Source organism: Scyliorhinus canicula, chromosome 5 (assembly GCF_902713615.1).
Source record: "Scyliorhinus canicula chromosome 5, sScyCan1.1, whole genome shotgun sequence".
Classification (NCBI taxonomy): Eukaryota; Metazoa; Chordata; class Chondrichthyes; order Carcharhiniformes; family Scyliorhinidae; genus Scyliorhinus; species Scyliorhinus canicula.
The window spans coordinates 77,366,043-77,380,997 of NC_052150.1; the positions used below are offsets into that span (position 1 = coordinate 77,366,043).

General features: G+C 49.7%; 1 protein-coding gene across 2 annotated transcripts in view; it reads right to left on the reverse strand.

The window, feature by feature from the left end:
* skap2 (src kinase associated phosphoprotein 2) overlaps window positions 1-14,955 on the reverse strand; it is a 405,881-nt gene that overhangs the window by 220,280 nt on the left and 170,646 nt on the right. For both annotated transcript variants that reach the window (XM_038797255.1, XM_038797254.1), the window contains exon 5: window positions 4,054-4,131. In XM_038797255.1, coding sequence (XP_038653183.1) covers window positions 4,054-4,131 — 78 coding nt within the window. The remainder of the gene's footprint in view (window positions 1-4,053; window positions 4,132-14,955) is intronic.

The following is a 14,955-nucleotide window of genomic DNA, read 5'->3' on the forward strand; positions in this document are numbered from 1 at the left end:
GGGCCCGCAGAGGGCGCGGGGGAGACGGGCCCGCAGAGGGCGCGGGGGTGAGGGACCGCAGAGGGCGGTGGTGGCGTGGGGCGCAGAGGGAGGGCGTGGGGCGCAGAGGGAGGGCGTGGGGCGCAGAGGGAGGGCGTGGGGCGCAGAGGGAGGGCGTGGGGCGCAGAGGGAGGGCGTGGGGCGCAGAGGGAGGGCGTGCGCGCAGAGGGAGGGCGTGCGGCGCAGAGGGAGGGCGTGCGGCGCAGAGGGAGGGCGTGCGGCGCAGAGGGAGGGCGTGCGGCGCAGAGGGAGGGCGTGCGGCGCAGAGGGAGGGCGTGCGGCGCAGAGGGAGGGCGTGCGGCGCAGAGGGAGGGCGTGCGGCGCAGAGGGAGGGCGTGCGGCGCAGAGGGAGGGCGTGCGGCGCAGAGGGAGGGCGTGCGGCGCAGAGGGAGGGCGTGCGGCGCAGAGGGAGGGCGTGCGGCGCAGAGGGAGGGCGTGCGGCGCAGAGGGAGGGCGTGCGGCGCAGAGGGAGGGCGTGCGGCGCAGAGGGAGGGCGTGCGGCGCAGAGGGAGGGCGTGCGGCGCAGAGGGAGGGCGTGCGGCGCAGAGGGAGGGGCGTGCGGCGCAGAGGGAGGGCGTGCGGCGCAGAGGGGAGGGCGTGCGGCGCAGAGGGAGGGCGTGCGGCGCAGAGGGAGCGCGTGCGGCGCAGAGGGAGGGCGTGCGGCGCAGAGGGAGGGCGTGCGGCGCAGAGGGAGGGCGTGCGGCGCAGAGGGAGGGCGTGCGGCGCAGAGGGAGGGCGTGCGGCGCAGAGGGAGGGCGTGCGGCGCAGAGGGAGGGCGTGCGGCGCAGAGGGAGGGCGGGCGGCGCAGAGGGAGGGCGTGCGGCGCAGAGGGAGGGCGTGCGGCGCAGAGGGAGGGCGTGCGGCGCAGAGGGAGGGCGTGCGGCGCAGAGGGAGGGCGTGCGGCGCAGAGGGACCAGAGGGCGCGGGGGAGAGGGGCCCCAGAGGGCGCGGGGGAGAGGGGCCCCAGAGGGCGCGGGGGAGGAGGGACCGCAGAGGGCGCGGGGGAGAGGGGCCGCAGAGGGCGCGGGGGAGAGGGGCCGCAGAGGGCGCGAGGGAGGAGGGGCCGCAGAGGGCGCGGGGGAGACGGGCCCCAGAGGGCGCGGGGGAGACGGGCCCGCAGAGGGCGCGGGGGTGAGGGACCGCAGAGGGCGGTGGTGGCGTGGGGCGCAGAGGGAGGGCGTGGGGCGCAGAGGGAGGGCGTGGGGCGCAGAGGGAGGGCGTGGGGCGCAGAGGGAGGGCGTGGGGCGCAGAGGGAGGGCGTGGGGCGCAGAGGGAGGGCGTGGGGCGCAGAGGGAGGGCGTGGGGCGCAGAGGGAGGGCGTGGGGCGCAGAGGGAGGGCGTGGGGCGCAGAGGGAGGGCGTGGGGCGCAGAGGGAGGGCGTGCGGCGCAGAGGGAGGGCGTGCGGCGCAGAGGGAGGGCGTGCGGCGCAGAGGGAGGGCGTGCGGCGCAGAGGGAGGGCGTGCGGCGCAGAGGGAGGGCGTGCGGCGCAGAGGGAGGGCGTGCGGCGCAGAGGGAGGGCGTGCGGCGCAGAGGGAGGGCGTGCGGCGCAGAGGGAGGGCGTGCGGCGCAGAGGGAGGGCGTGCGGCGCAGAGGGAGGGCGTGCGGCGCAGAGGGAGGGCGTGCGGCGCAGAGGGAGGGCGTGCGGCGCAGAGGGAGGGCGTGCGGCGCAGAGGGAGGGCGTGCGGCGCAGAGGGAGGGCGTGCGGCGCAGAGGGAGGGCGTGCGGCGCAGAGGGAGGGCGTGCGGCGCAGAGGGAGGGCGTGCGGCGCAGAGGGAGGGCGTGCGGCGCAGAGGGAGGGCGTGCGGCGCAGAGGGAGGGCGTGCGGCGCAGAGGGAGGGCGTGCGGCGCAGAGGGAGGGCGTGCGGCGCAGAGGGAGGGCGTGCGGCGCAGAGGGAGGGCGTGCGGCGCAGAGGGAGGGCGTGCGGCGCAGAGGGAGGGCGTGCGGCGCAGAGGGAGGGCGTGCGGCGCAGAGGGAGGGCGTGCGGCGCAGAGGGAGCGCGTGCGGCGCAGAGGGAGGGCGTGCGGCGCAGAGGGAGGGCGTGCGGCGCAGAGGGAGGGCGTGCGGCGCAGAGGGAGGGCGTGCGGCGCAGAGGGAGGGCGTGCGGCGCAGAGGGAGGGCGTGCGGCGCAGAGGGAGGGCGTGCGGCGCAGAGGGAGGGCGTGCGGCGCAGAGGGAGGGCGTGCGGCGCAGAGGGAGGGCGTGCGGCGCAGAGGGAGGGCGTGCGGCGCAGAGGGAGGGCGTGCGGCGCAGAGGGAGGGCGTGCGGCGCAGAGGGAGGGCGTGCGGCGCAGAGGGAGGGCGTGCGGCGCAGAGGGAGGGCGTGCGGCGCAGAGGGAGGGCGTGCGGCGCAGAGGGAGGGCGTGCGGCGCAGAGGGAGGGCGTGCGGCGCAGAGGGAGGGCGTGCGGCGCAGAGGGAGGGCGTGCGGCGCAGAGGGAGGGCGTGCGGCGCAGAGGGAGGGCGTGCGGCGCAGAGGGAGGGCGTGCGGCGCAGAGGGAGGGCGTGCGGCGCAGAGGGAGGGCGTGCGGCGCAGAGGGAGGGCGTGCGGCGCAGAGGGAGGGCGTGCGGGGCAGAGGGAGGTCGTGCGGCGCAGAGGGAGGGCGTGCGGCGCAGAGGGAGGGCGTGCGGCACAGAGGGAGGGCGTGCGGCGCAGAGGGAGGGCGTGCGGCGCAGAGGGAGTGCGTGCGGCGCAGAGGGAGGGCGTGCGGCACAGAGGGAGGGCGTGCGGCGCAGAGGGAGGGCGTGCGGCGCAGAGGGAGGGCGTGCGGCGCGGAGAGCGGCCGTGCAGCGCAGCGGGGGGGGCAGAGCACAACTGGTGGGCCCAGGTGGGCGCAGAGGGGGGGTGGCGGGATGCAGAGGGTGGGTACAGGAGCTGATAAGGTGTGATAAGAGGGAGGGTTGAGAAGGTGCAAAAGGGTGTTTGAGGCAGGGCAAGATGTAGGGGACGAGGGGTGAAAGTGGGAAGGACTGAGGGGCAAGAGTTCGGGTGGCTTGAGTGAGAGGTGAGGAGGAAGAGGTGAGGGGAGGAGGCGAATGGGTGAGTGGAGGAGAAGTGTTGACAGGAAGAGGAGTGGAGGAGGAGAGGTGGAAGGAAGAAGATGGTGAAATCATGATCAGTCATTACATGCCCACAATGTTATGCGGTTAAAATTACAACTGTCTTTACCCAGACTTGACAACCCATATTCACTGGCTTCCAGAATCAAGGAAATGAGGGAGGTGACATCCTTTCCTCTCCCAGTGCTGCAGTTATGCATCCTGTCTGCAGCTTCAAGCAAGCAGCTCCTCTTCCTCTGTCCTTATTATCATTTTAATTTCCATACTATATAGATTTTGAAATCGCTTCCTCGAGGAGTTTTGGTTTCAGAGACAGAAGGTAGTTGGATATCCGTAACTCAGCTATCAGTCAGACTTCCCACATGGTCAAATGGAATACTGTAATTTGATTACTACCTCGAATGTGGCTTGATACCTTTTTCCCACCCCTTGATGCCTACCCGCCCCCCCCCCCCCCCCCCCCCCCCCCCCAACCCACTCACCATATATTCACAACTCAAATATGTCATTCCTTGGGAGGTTTTGATATACTGGTACAACCTGATATCACACGGTCTGTCTTCTTTTGGCCTGTGACTGCCCCACTGTTGAGAAATTAGCAAATCCAGCTCATCACACAAGATGCAACCTTCTCCCAATTGTTTTGTGAGAACTGAAAAATTTAGACTGCAAAACTGGAAAGTGAACAGTCATGAAAACTGGTTTGGGAGGCGATTTCAGCATTGTTGCAGTTGATAATGTGGCGATCATAATCTCAACTGGCTCTTCCAAGACTGTGTACACTCATTTTTAAAAAGACCATCTTGAAAATGAGGACAGCTGCAAAGAAAACTATTGCTAACGCCGGTCCCTAAAATGTCTGTAATATAGGCAATGTGAGTTTTATTGTAAAATAAGTATATTATTGATGGTAGCACACTGGTGGCTTTCTATTGCATCAAGTCCAAAGCAACTGCTTACCTTTTCGGCGTTTTTCCAAATAGCCAGCTTTCAGAATGTGATTTAGTTCCTGTGCAGGTATCGGAGGGGATCGTTGAACTGCACAAAATAAAGAGAACGTGCATTTAAAATAATGTTCCAAGAGGCAGAGTCATCTTTCCCCCTCACACAAACACACATGCTTATTTTGAAAGTATATGTATTGTATATGCGTATGTATCACAATGCTATTTTAAGCAGGTCCCGTTCAAGTACAGTTTCTGATTCAACCAGAGTATTTGCTGGAAAAATGTCTTTGTTCCTTTTTATACCACCTTGAACTAACTAGAAGTAAAATGGAGGAAGGGAAGCAGCAAGGGAAGCATAAAAAGCAGGTGCAATGGCACCTTAGGCACGCAAGATGGAGCCGCTACCCATGAATAATTGTGCCTAAATATGTCGTACACCATCTGCATGTGGAAACTATGATTTCCAAAGAACATCACAGACATATATATAGTTTCTTGTCGCCACTCCCAGAAATCACGTAAATGATCTCCGCGCACCCCCCACCCCCAGCGTTCATCTCCAAGTCATCCATTTTCTCACACACAACAAATGGCCGGAATTTCAATTTTCTGCCATTAACTCTATGACCATATACAAGCTAAATATCCCTCGAGTAGAAATTCAGAATGAATGCTAGGTATCAGGAAAGAGAAGGCACAAACTGATTTGTCCAATTCCATGAGACAAAGAAATGGCAGATTTCTGAGAAAGGGTAGTGATTTTTAGACTTTAACCAGAATAAAAACAAGTAATCTTGCTCCATTCTGTAAAAGTGTTTAAATACTTGCATGTATGATATTTTATTTGATGACAATAAAAATAACCCTCCTAAAACAGTATTAGTGTTAGTCCCAAACTATTTCACTTTTTCTCTATAAATTAACATAACCCACTAAAGCAATTTACTATGATTGAATATAAATGGCTCCACAGTCCCAGAGGATCATGAGCTTCTCTCACCTTTGTGAGCTGACTGGTGGTGATTTAAGTGGAGGGTCACCACACCTCAGGTGAAGGACAAGGTTGAGAAGGCGGGGCCTTCATGAATAACCTCAGCCAGTACAGTAATTGAACCTACGCTGTTGGCATCACTCCACATCACAAAACAGCCATCCAGCTAACTGAGTTAACCAACCCCTGTCAACTTTACTTTTCTCCTCTACCATGATCCCTCACTCTGTCCTTTTTCGACCTTTCACTAAGAAATGCTGGCATGTCAATCTCCCTATGAACTTGTAGCATTCCCAGGTCCAAACCTAATACTACCATCATGCCTGCTGACAAAGGTAGTCCTGTTATTGTCTATTTTACCAACCTCAACTTAGCAGAGGCTGAATACTAACTCGCTCCTCCTTTTTCATCTGGGACAACATCAAGCCTTTGTTTCCAGGACTGTCACTTACCTCCTCTCCTCTGACAACCTTCCCTCCACAGCCTCCACACATATTCCCCACACTCAGAACTGCCCACTTCTGGATTTCCCAAAATCTATGAACAGGATTGCTCTCGTAGACTCACCTTTTCAGTATACCCCACTCAACTTATTTCTTTCTCTCTCAACCCTACCTTCTCTTCACTTGTCCAGTCTCTTCTTACCTACATATGTGATTCTTCTGATGCCCCCTATCACCTTAACAGTGTCCCGTTTTCTCACCCCAACTTCTCCTTTTCACCATGGAAGTCCAATCTCTCGACATCTTTAGCCCCGACCAAGGCAGCCTGAGGGCATTCCAATTCTTCCTCGAATGGAGGCGCAAACAGTCCCCCATGCATCACCATCACGCTGAACTTGTTCTCAGTATAAATAACTTCACCTTCAACTCCACTCACCCACAAATAAAAGGTGTTGCTCCAGGTACCCACATTAGGTTCTAGCTATGCCCATCTTATTGGGATATTTGGAACATTTTTTGTTTCAGCTCCACTTAGCACTTAGGCTCCTTCCCCCATCTCTTTTGTTTCCCTCAGTTGAGCTGAGTTAAGTATATCCCCCCACCCCCCCATAGCACGAATGACAGTGCCCTGTGTTCATCCCCCTTCATCTCTTCCCCACCTTCCCAGAGCCACGGCAGAGTTCTTCTTGCCCTCACCTTCTACTCCACAAGCCTTCATGTTCAACACATCATACTTTACCATCACCATCTGGATGCCACTGCCAAACACATCTTCCCATCCCATTTTAGAATTAGGGATACCATTCCCTTTGTGATACTCTAGTCCGCTCCTCAATCACCCTCAAAACCTCATCTCTGGGTGGCACTCTGGCACAGTGGTTAGCACTGCTGTCTCACAGCACCGAGGACCTGATTCGATCCCAGCCCCTTGTCACTGTCCATGTGGAGTTTGCACATCCTCCCCGTGTCTACGTGGGTCTCACCCTCACAACCCAAACGTGTAGGGTAGGTGAATTGGCCATGCTAAATTGCTCCTTAATTGGAAAAAAAAAGAATTGGATACTCTAAATTTTTTATCAAAAAATAAAAACCTCATCTCTTTCCTGCTGCACATTTTCATGCAAGTGGAGGAGATGCTGCACCAGCCCTTTCACCTCCTCCTTTTTCACCATTCATGTTTCCAAGCAAGACTTTCAGGTGAAACAGCAATTTACCTGGTTTCTTTCAATTTAGTATATTATATTACTAGTTGCTCATTCATGATCCCCTCTATACTGGTGAGACCAAACTGGACAAATGTGCAACACCACCATTCAGTTTGAAAGCATGCCTGTGAACATCCAGTTGCCCATCATTTTAATTGTCCATCTTGCAAGTAATGAAGGCGGCAAATGGAATTTTGTTCTTCATTGCTAGAGGGATGGAGTTTAAAAACAGGGATCATAAAATTTACAGTGCAGAAGGAGGCCATTCGTCCCCTTGAGTCTGCACCGGCCCTTGGAAAGAGCACCCTACTTAAGCCCAAACCTCCACCCTATCCCTGTAACCCAGCAACCCCACCCAACCTTATTTGGGCACGAAGGGCAATTTAGCTGGGCTAATCCACCCAACGTGCACATCTTTGGACTGTTACGTTGCAGCTGAAGAGGGTGTTGCTGAGGCCACATCTGGAGTACTGAGTACACTTTTGGTCTCCTTACTTGAGAAAGGATGAACTGGCACTGGAGGGGGTGCAGAGGAGATTCACTGGGTTGATTCTGGAGTTGAGAGGATTGGCTTATGAGGAGAGAATGGGTATACGGGGACTATATTCATTGGAATTTAGAAAAATTAGGGGGTATCTGATATAATTTTATATAATTCTGAAGGAAATGGTTAAGATAGAAGCAGCTTGTTTCCACTGGTGGGTAAAACTAGAACTGCGGGGAGCATATTTCGGACCGAGTTGAGGAGGAACTGCTTCACCCAAAGGGTTGTAAATCTGTGGAATTCCCTGCTCAGCGAAGCAGTTCAGGCCACCTCATTGGATGTTTTTAAGGCAAAGATAGATAGATTTTTGAACAGTAAAGGAATTAAGGGTTACGGTGAGCAGGCGGGTAAGTGGATTTGAGTTCACAAAAAGATCAGACATGATCTTATTGAATGGCGGAGCAGGTTCAAGCGGCCAAACGATCTACTCCTGCTCCTAGTTCTTGTTATGTTGCTCCACCCTGACCTTTCTGTCCTTGGCCTGCTGCAATCTTCCAATGATGCTCAAGTCAAACTTGAGGCACCTCCAACTTTCAACTGGGCACTTTATAGCCTTCTAGACTCAGCATCGAGTTCAACATTTTTAGATTGTAACCACGGTTTAGTTTTGTTCCACTTTCCTTTGTTGGTTTGTTTTATTTCCTGTTTCGCTCTTACTTTCTTTTCTTTGCTTTTGGATGGCAAAATTCCAGGACCTTGCTATCCACACCTTATCGAGACACATCTTTTATTTCTTTATTTGTCCCATTGCCAGTTCCTTTGGTCTTGCACCACAAACCTTTTGTCATTTAATTTCTCCACCCTATCATGACCTCCCCTTTGTTCTTTTCCCACCTATTCCCCCTTCACTTGCTCAAAACCTATTACATTTCTACTTCTGATGAAAGGTCACAGGTCTGAAGCGTTGACTTGGAGTCTCTCGACAAAGGCTTCCAGACCAGCTGAGGATGTTTTGTTTTGACTCCAGATTTCCAGCATTTGCACTATTTTGCTTAACCGTTGGATCAAATGTGACAAGAGAATAAAATTATCGCTTTTGATCAAATCAGTCTACAAAGTCCATTGTCAAGCTGTTTATAGGAGGAACAGCTGTTGGGGAAAAAAACACTTGAACTGTCAAAGATGATACTTACTTCAGCAATTTAACACAATGTATAAGGGTCAGAAATATTAGGTGGTGCCAAAAAAGCCGGAATGTTTTCTACTATTGATGTAAGTGCCAAATGAAGGAAAGCTTTGGCTGCCAGTTTGAATCAGAACAGAAGAAAAAGGTCACAGAGACAGAATTTTGATGGTTTAGGCTGTATGCAAAGGTTTTCCCCTTAGACATACTACAAATTTCATTTTAAATATAGATCAACTTTTTTTTAATGCACACTAAGCATTCATGAATAGAAGATGGACATATATAACCTGACTAACTAGCGTAGTCACAGAAGAAGAACCAGCTATTACGATGGTGGAGTCCCATCAGACTGAGTGCTTGGAAAGGAAACAAATTCCATGAAATTTACATAGTATACCAGAGATATAATAGTACAAGCATCATGATAACATATATATGAAATAAATTTGCTTCATTTAAAACCTGCAGAGTAACTCTAGCATGGAAGTTTACTAATCTCTGAAGAAGTGTCAGCTTTGCTCTGCAAAATCAACAGAAAATTATAACTTGGTAATTCATCACAGGGTGATTTAATGACATTTAGATTTTTCTCAGACCAAACATAATTTCAGACCCACCCCAAGGGAATTTTCCACAACTATTGGTGAAGTTTGTATAACGTATTTATAGGTATACCTAATTTACAAATGAAACCATTACTACACCCCTTCTCGCAGAAAGATCAGATCTCATCAGACAAAATAGTGACTGTCCATGTACACAGACCAAGCATGTACCTTCAAGACAGTAGAATAGTCAACTATACCATTAGAGGCTTATATATTTAATGGATTTTTTTCTGATTTACTGTTCTTTTTTGGCAGCAACTTTCATCAGTAACTCAATTAGATACGATAGAAATTATATTAAAATTAACATTTCTACAACAAAATATCTTTAGAAACATGATGCTCTGGAAATGTATTAGGAATCATTTGAAATTTTAAAAAGTTTAGAGTTTACAGCAGCTAATAGCGAAAATGAGCACTGAGACGGACTACTAAATCTCGAAATCAATCAGCCTGAATTGTGTGAATTAGAATTATAAAATTCCATGGGCTGGATTCTCCCAAAATGAAACTATGTCCCCACGCCGGCGTAAAAACGGTGGAGTTTTAAATTCGAAATTCCTTGAAAAGGTTGATCGAATTCATAGCCCTGGAGGGGACTAGCAGCAGCCCCGAGTGAATCTCGCAGATTTTGTTGCAGATATGGGGCCCTGCACTTCCGGGTCGGAGGCAGCGCCTGCGCACGGCGGCGACCTCCAGCGGCCACGCTGTGCTCCATGGTGGACTCGGACCGCAGAGCCATACCGAATAAAGAGACCCCTCCGATTGGCCGCGCCGAGCCTCAACCCCCGCACATTAATTCCCCGGCCACCTATAAGGCTCTCCAATGCACCCACCCCCAACAAGGACGGCTATGGACTGAGTCAGCAGCCGCCACACCAGAATCCCGACCGGCAACAGGTGGTTAGTTCCAAGCCGTCGAGAACTCGGCTGGTTGGGAGCACAGGTCTGCCAAGCGGGCCTCTGGCAATGGCCCCCGGCGGCATGGCATTCTCTGCGGTGATGCTGATTTTCGGGCCCAATTACAGCATCAAACTGGATTCTCTGCCCCGGTGCTGGCCGCAATTATGTGTCGGGCTGCGAAGAATCCAGCCCCATGAATTTAGGGAGCATAATACATTATAATTTAATTAGTCATCAAATAATCCCCCCCAAAATTCACAGAAGCCAATATTTTTGGCAGTCAAAATCTTAAACCATGTTCTGTCCAATATTCTCAAATGTTTAGCCCTGCACCCCCTTTTCCCCCCAAAAGAAGAAATGTCTCCACTGGTCTCTTGTATGTTAATGCATGATAGTCTTACATGGGATCCTACTTTCTGGCCATTAATTACACATGAGTGAAATTCTAATCATAGAATTTACAGTTCAGAAGGAGGACCATCGAATCTGCACCAGCTCTTGGAAAGAGCACCCAAGCCCACGCCTGGACCCTATCCCTGTAACCCAGTAAACCCACCTAACAGTTTTGCACACGACGGGCAATTTAGCGTGGCCAATCCACCTAACCTGCACATCTTTGGCCTATGGGAGGAAATCGGAGCACCGGAGGAAACCCACACAGACACAGGGAGAACGTGCAGACTCCACATAGACAGTGACCCAAGCCGGGAATCGAACCTGGGACCTGGAGCTGTGAAACAACTGTGCTAACCACTATGCTACCGTGCTGCCCCTAATGCATCATATCTTGCCCAGTTGCCATAGTTTCATCTGTAAATCACATGGAGTCTACTCTATCATGAAGGACATTCTTCGGAGTCTGATCTAACCTGCATGTGTGTGTTTGCGTGCATTGTGTATTGTCTGCCAACACCACCTCCAGCCATACTTGCGGAATTGCGGCTTGGGCGAAGGTCTCAGAGCTAGCCCAAGGACACCGAGACCAGTTCCAGCTCCTCTTGCTAACCAGCTAATATTAACAGTACAAACCATTTTTCTAATTTAAACACTTTAACAACCAGCAATCTAATATCTGATTAACATTATCATTATAAACTGAACTTCACCAAAAGTATGAAAACACTCTTCTCTAAATAAGTTTACCAAATTCAGTAAACATATCTTAAAATCCACACAGCAAGATGACATCTATTCCAAACAGAATGGGCACTTTGTTTTGCATTTAAAGTCAGGTCTTAAAATGTCTATAACAAAGCACTAAAATGAATACTGAACACTTTAGACAGTATGGTTCATGGTCCAGCATACAGGTTACACAAATATTAGCACATGTTCTGTCATTTTTGTTTTAAGCAGCAGATAAGTAATCAATATTTTCAAGAGTTTCTAAATCCTCAATAAAACCACTTGTTCAATGAGAGAAGTGTTTGCTCAATCTGCACAGTTAATCCCTCTTCATTTAACTGAGCTCTCTATTTATTCAAACCTCTTGCAAACCTTGCTGGAGCAGATTAGTTCATCTGTGCATGCTAAACATGCTTTGACAATTTAAGCACCACATAATTGTCAGGGGATCCTTCCCCAACATCAGTCTGTTCTTTGTAAATCTGCACCACACAATCTGGAAATCGAAGCATGCAGTCTCAGACATTAGTGTAATAAAGTTGACTGCAACAACTATTAGTTTTATTTGTTCCATTAGTGCATAACTGTAAATAATGGCTTAATTGTAAATGATAAATCCCTCCTCACTCAGGAAAATAAATTACACACATTAATAGCTACAATTGGATAGCTTTTACCTTTATTCTAATTGTGAGTCAAAATATTTTCACAATTATCAATATAAATTGCTCATTCAGCAATTTGGCTTTCATAATAGATGGAATCCAGTGTTAAATTTCAGAGGTATATATTTGTATATAGTTCAGGATAAGATCCTCAATGGTCATTTTACCAAACAATGATTGCCACCATATCTTCTCAGCATTTCTAAATTACGTACTGAAGTATTGTAAATCATCGCTTGCTCTCTGCTCCCTGTTTTCAGTATAGTATGAATTCTTGGGAATGGAGGCTAAACAAAGAAACATCAAGTTTAAACTTTTAAGCAGACTTGCACAAAACAGGGTGGGCAAGCCAAAAACAAAGGCAGCAAGACAATTGTCAGTTGATCTTGTGCTTGTAAAATACTGACAATCATTTTAACATTTCATCTATGCATCAGGTACTACTTCCAAACAAAACGTATCTGATAAAAGCAAACAGCACAAATAAAGCAAACTCCAACCCAAAACACACAACTATTTGGTTGCTCAACCAGCACCAAGGATTTTCGTACCACCATTGCGAGTCAGACAAATGCCACTTTTTCTTGAGTATAACAGCCAGTGATCGCACAGCACAAGAAACTATTTCATGTCATTGCATCACAATGTACTTTGAAGCTGTCCGACATAGGTCCTAGCATTACCTCAAACTTCATCAGGTCATTAAGTAAATTCAGAATGTCAAGCCAGGTGAAACACCGGGCCCTTTTTTTCAGTCTTTCTTTCCGAAGAAGCTGAAAATAGTAGAGCTAGGCCACCAGAAAGATGAATGTAACAATGACAGAGGGGAAAACATTTGTTAATATATGGCATGAGGCAGAGTGCACCAATTCTCCTGGGACACACAGTCATAAAGGTCGCTCACATTGCAGCGCACACGGCTTTCCACATTGACATCGATGGAGAAACCAACATTGGCCTCAATGACACTGGCAAGTTGCTGACAGGTCCTTTGGTGGGTAAATCCAAAATTGAGGTTTAAAACAGTCCTTAATTATCTTAATTACCCAACAGAAACAAGGGGGTTCCCTCGCATTTCAATCACAACCCACGGAAACCTTCCTGTCACAAATCCATGCTGGCTCTCACTGATCGACCAACATTTTGAGGTGTTCATTACTCCATCCCTGATTATAGACTCCAGCAATTTCCCCACCACAGATGTTAGGCTAACCGGTCTGTAGTCTCCTGGTTTCCGCTTTCACCCTTCTTAAAAAGTGGCGTGACATGTGAAATTTTCCAAAACTTCTCCACACTGAACTTCATCTGTCACGTCTGCCAACTTTTCTATGTCCTTTTGGAATTCTACACTGTCCTCTACACAGTTTACAACACTTATAAGTTTTGCATCATTTGCAAACTTTGAAATTGTTCCCTGTAAACCCAGATCTAGATCATTAATATATATCAGGAAAAGCAACGATCCCAATATTGACCACTGGGGAACACCACCACAAACCTTCCTCCAGCCCAAAAACCAATTACTCCCTGCTTCCTATTATTCAACCAATTTTCTATCCATGTTGCTACTGTCCCTTTTATTCCATGAGCTATAACTTTTCTCACAAATCTGTTGTGTGGCACTGTATCAAATGCCTTTTGAATGTCCATGTACACCACATTAACAGCATTGCCCTTATCAACCCTCTTTGTTACATCCTCAAAAAGCTCCAGCAAGTTAGTTAAACATGATTTTGCCTTTAGAAATTCATGCTGCTCATTTTAATCAACCATTTTTTCCATGTGAGCACTAATTCTACCCCAAACAATTGTTTCTGGAAGCTTGTCCACTACTGATGTTAAACAGACTGACCAGTAATTGCTGGGGCAGTCATTGCAACCATTGTTTTGAAGAAGGACGTAACATTTGCAATTCTCCAGTCCTCTGGCTCCTCCCCCAGGTCCAGAGAAGACGGGAAGATTATGGCTAGTGCCCCTGCAATTTCCATTCTCACTTCTTTCAGTATCCTTAGATACATCTCATCTTGTCAGCTTTTAGTACTGATAGTCTATTCAATACGTCCGCCTTATAAATTTTCCCTCCTAGGAAGAGTTTCCTCATCTGTCACTATCGCTTGGGTAACATCTACCTCCTTGGTAAAGACAGATGCAAATTATTCATTTAATACCTCAACCATGTCCCCAGCCTTATGTGTAATTTCCCTTTTAGGTCCCTAACTGCCCTGCTCCTCCTTTTACCGCCCCATTTGTTATTTGTATGCCAATAGAAGATTTGGGGGTTCCCTTTTATGTTGACTGCCAGTCTTTTCTCATAATCCTTCTTTGCTTCTCGAATTTGTTTTTTCACCTCCCTCTGATGCTTCTGTATTCCTTTTGGTTCTCAACTGTATTTTCCACCTGTCACAAGCACATTTTTTCTTCCTTATTTTAATTTCTATCTCCTTTTTCATCCAGGGAGCTCTGGATTTGATTACCCTACCTTTTCCTTTTATACCTCGACTGTGTCCAGACCATTTCTATTTTGAATGTAGCCCATTATTCAGCGACAGTTTTTCCACCAACCTTTCGAGTCAGTCCAGCTCCATTCTTGCCCCATTGAAGTTGGCTCCCCCCCCGTTAATTATTTTTCCTTTTCTATCAACATCCTAAACCTTACAATACAATGATCACTGTCTCCTAAACATTGCCCCATTAACACAGTAGCATAGTGGTTAGCACAATTGCTCCACAACTTCAGGGTCCCAGGTTCAATTCCCGGCTTGGGTCACTGCCTGTGCGGAGTCTGCACGTTCCTCCCTTGTCTGTGTGGGTTTCCCCGGGTGCTCCGGTTTCCTCCCACAGTCCAAAGATGTGCAGGTTAGGTGGATTGGCCATGATAAATTGCCCTTCGTGCCCACAAAAGGTTAGCTGGCGTTACTGGATTCCAGGGATAGGGTGGCGGTTTGGGCTTAAGTAGGGTACTTTTTCCAAGAGCTGCAGACTTGATGGGCCAAATGGCCTCCTTCTGCACTGTAAATTCTTTGATTCTATGACACTTGATCTCACCTCATATTGGCCCACCTAATTTCCAAGAACAAGATCAAAATTACAACCTTTGTTTGTTGGACTGGACATTCCCCACTGTAGAAAGTTTTCCCGAGCACAAAGTAGGAACTTTTGCCCCTCTATCTTTTACAGTAACAATGTCCCAGTCTACATTTAAGTAATTATAGTCCTCCATTAAAACGACGCTAAGAGCCCTTCCTGTTTATTTTCTTTGTTCCCACTTCTTTTATTATTTTTGGTTTGTGGACCCATAATCAGAA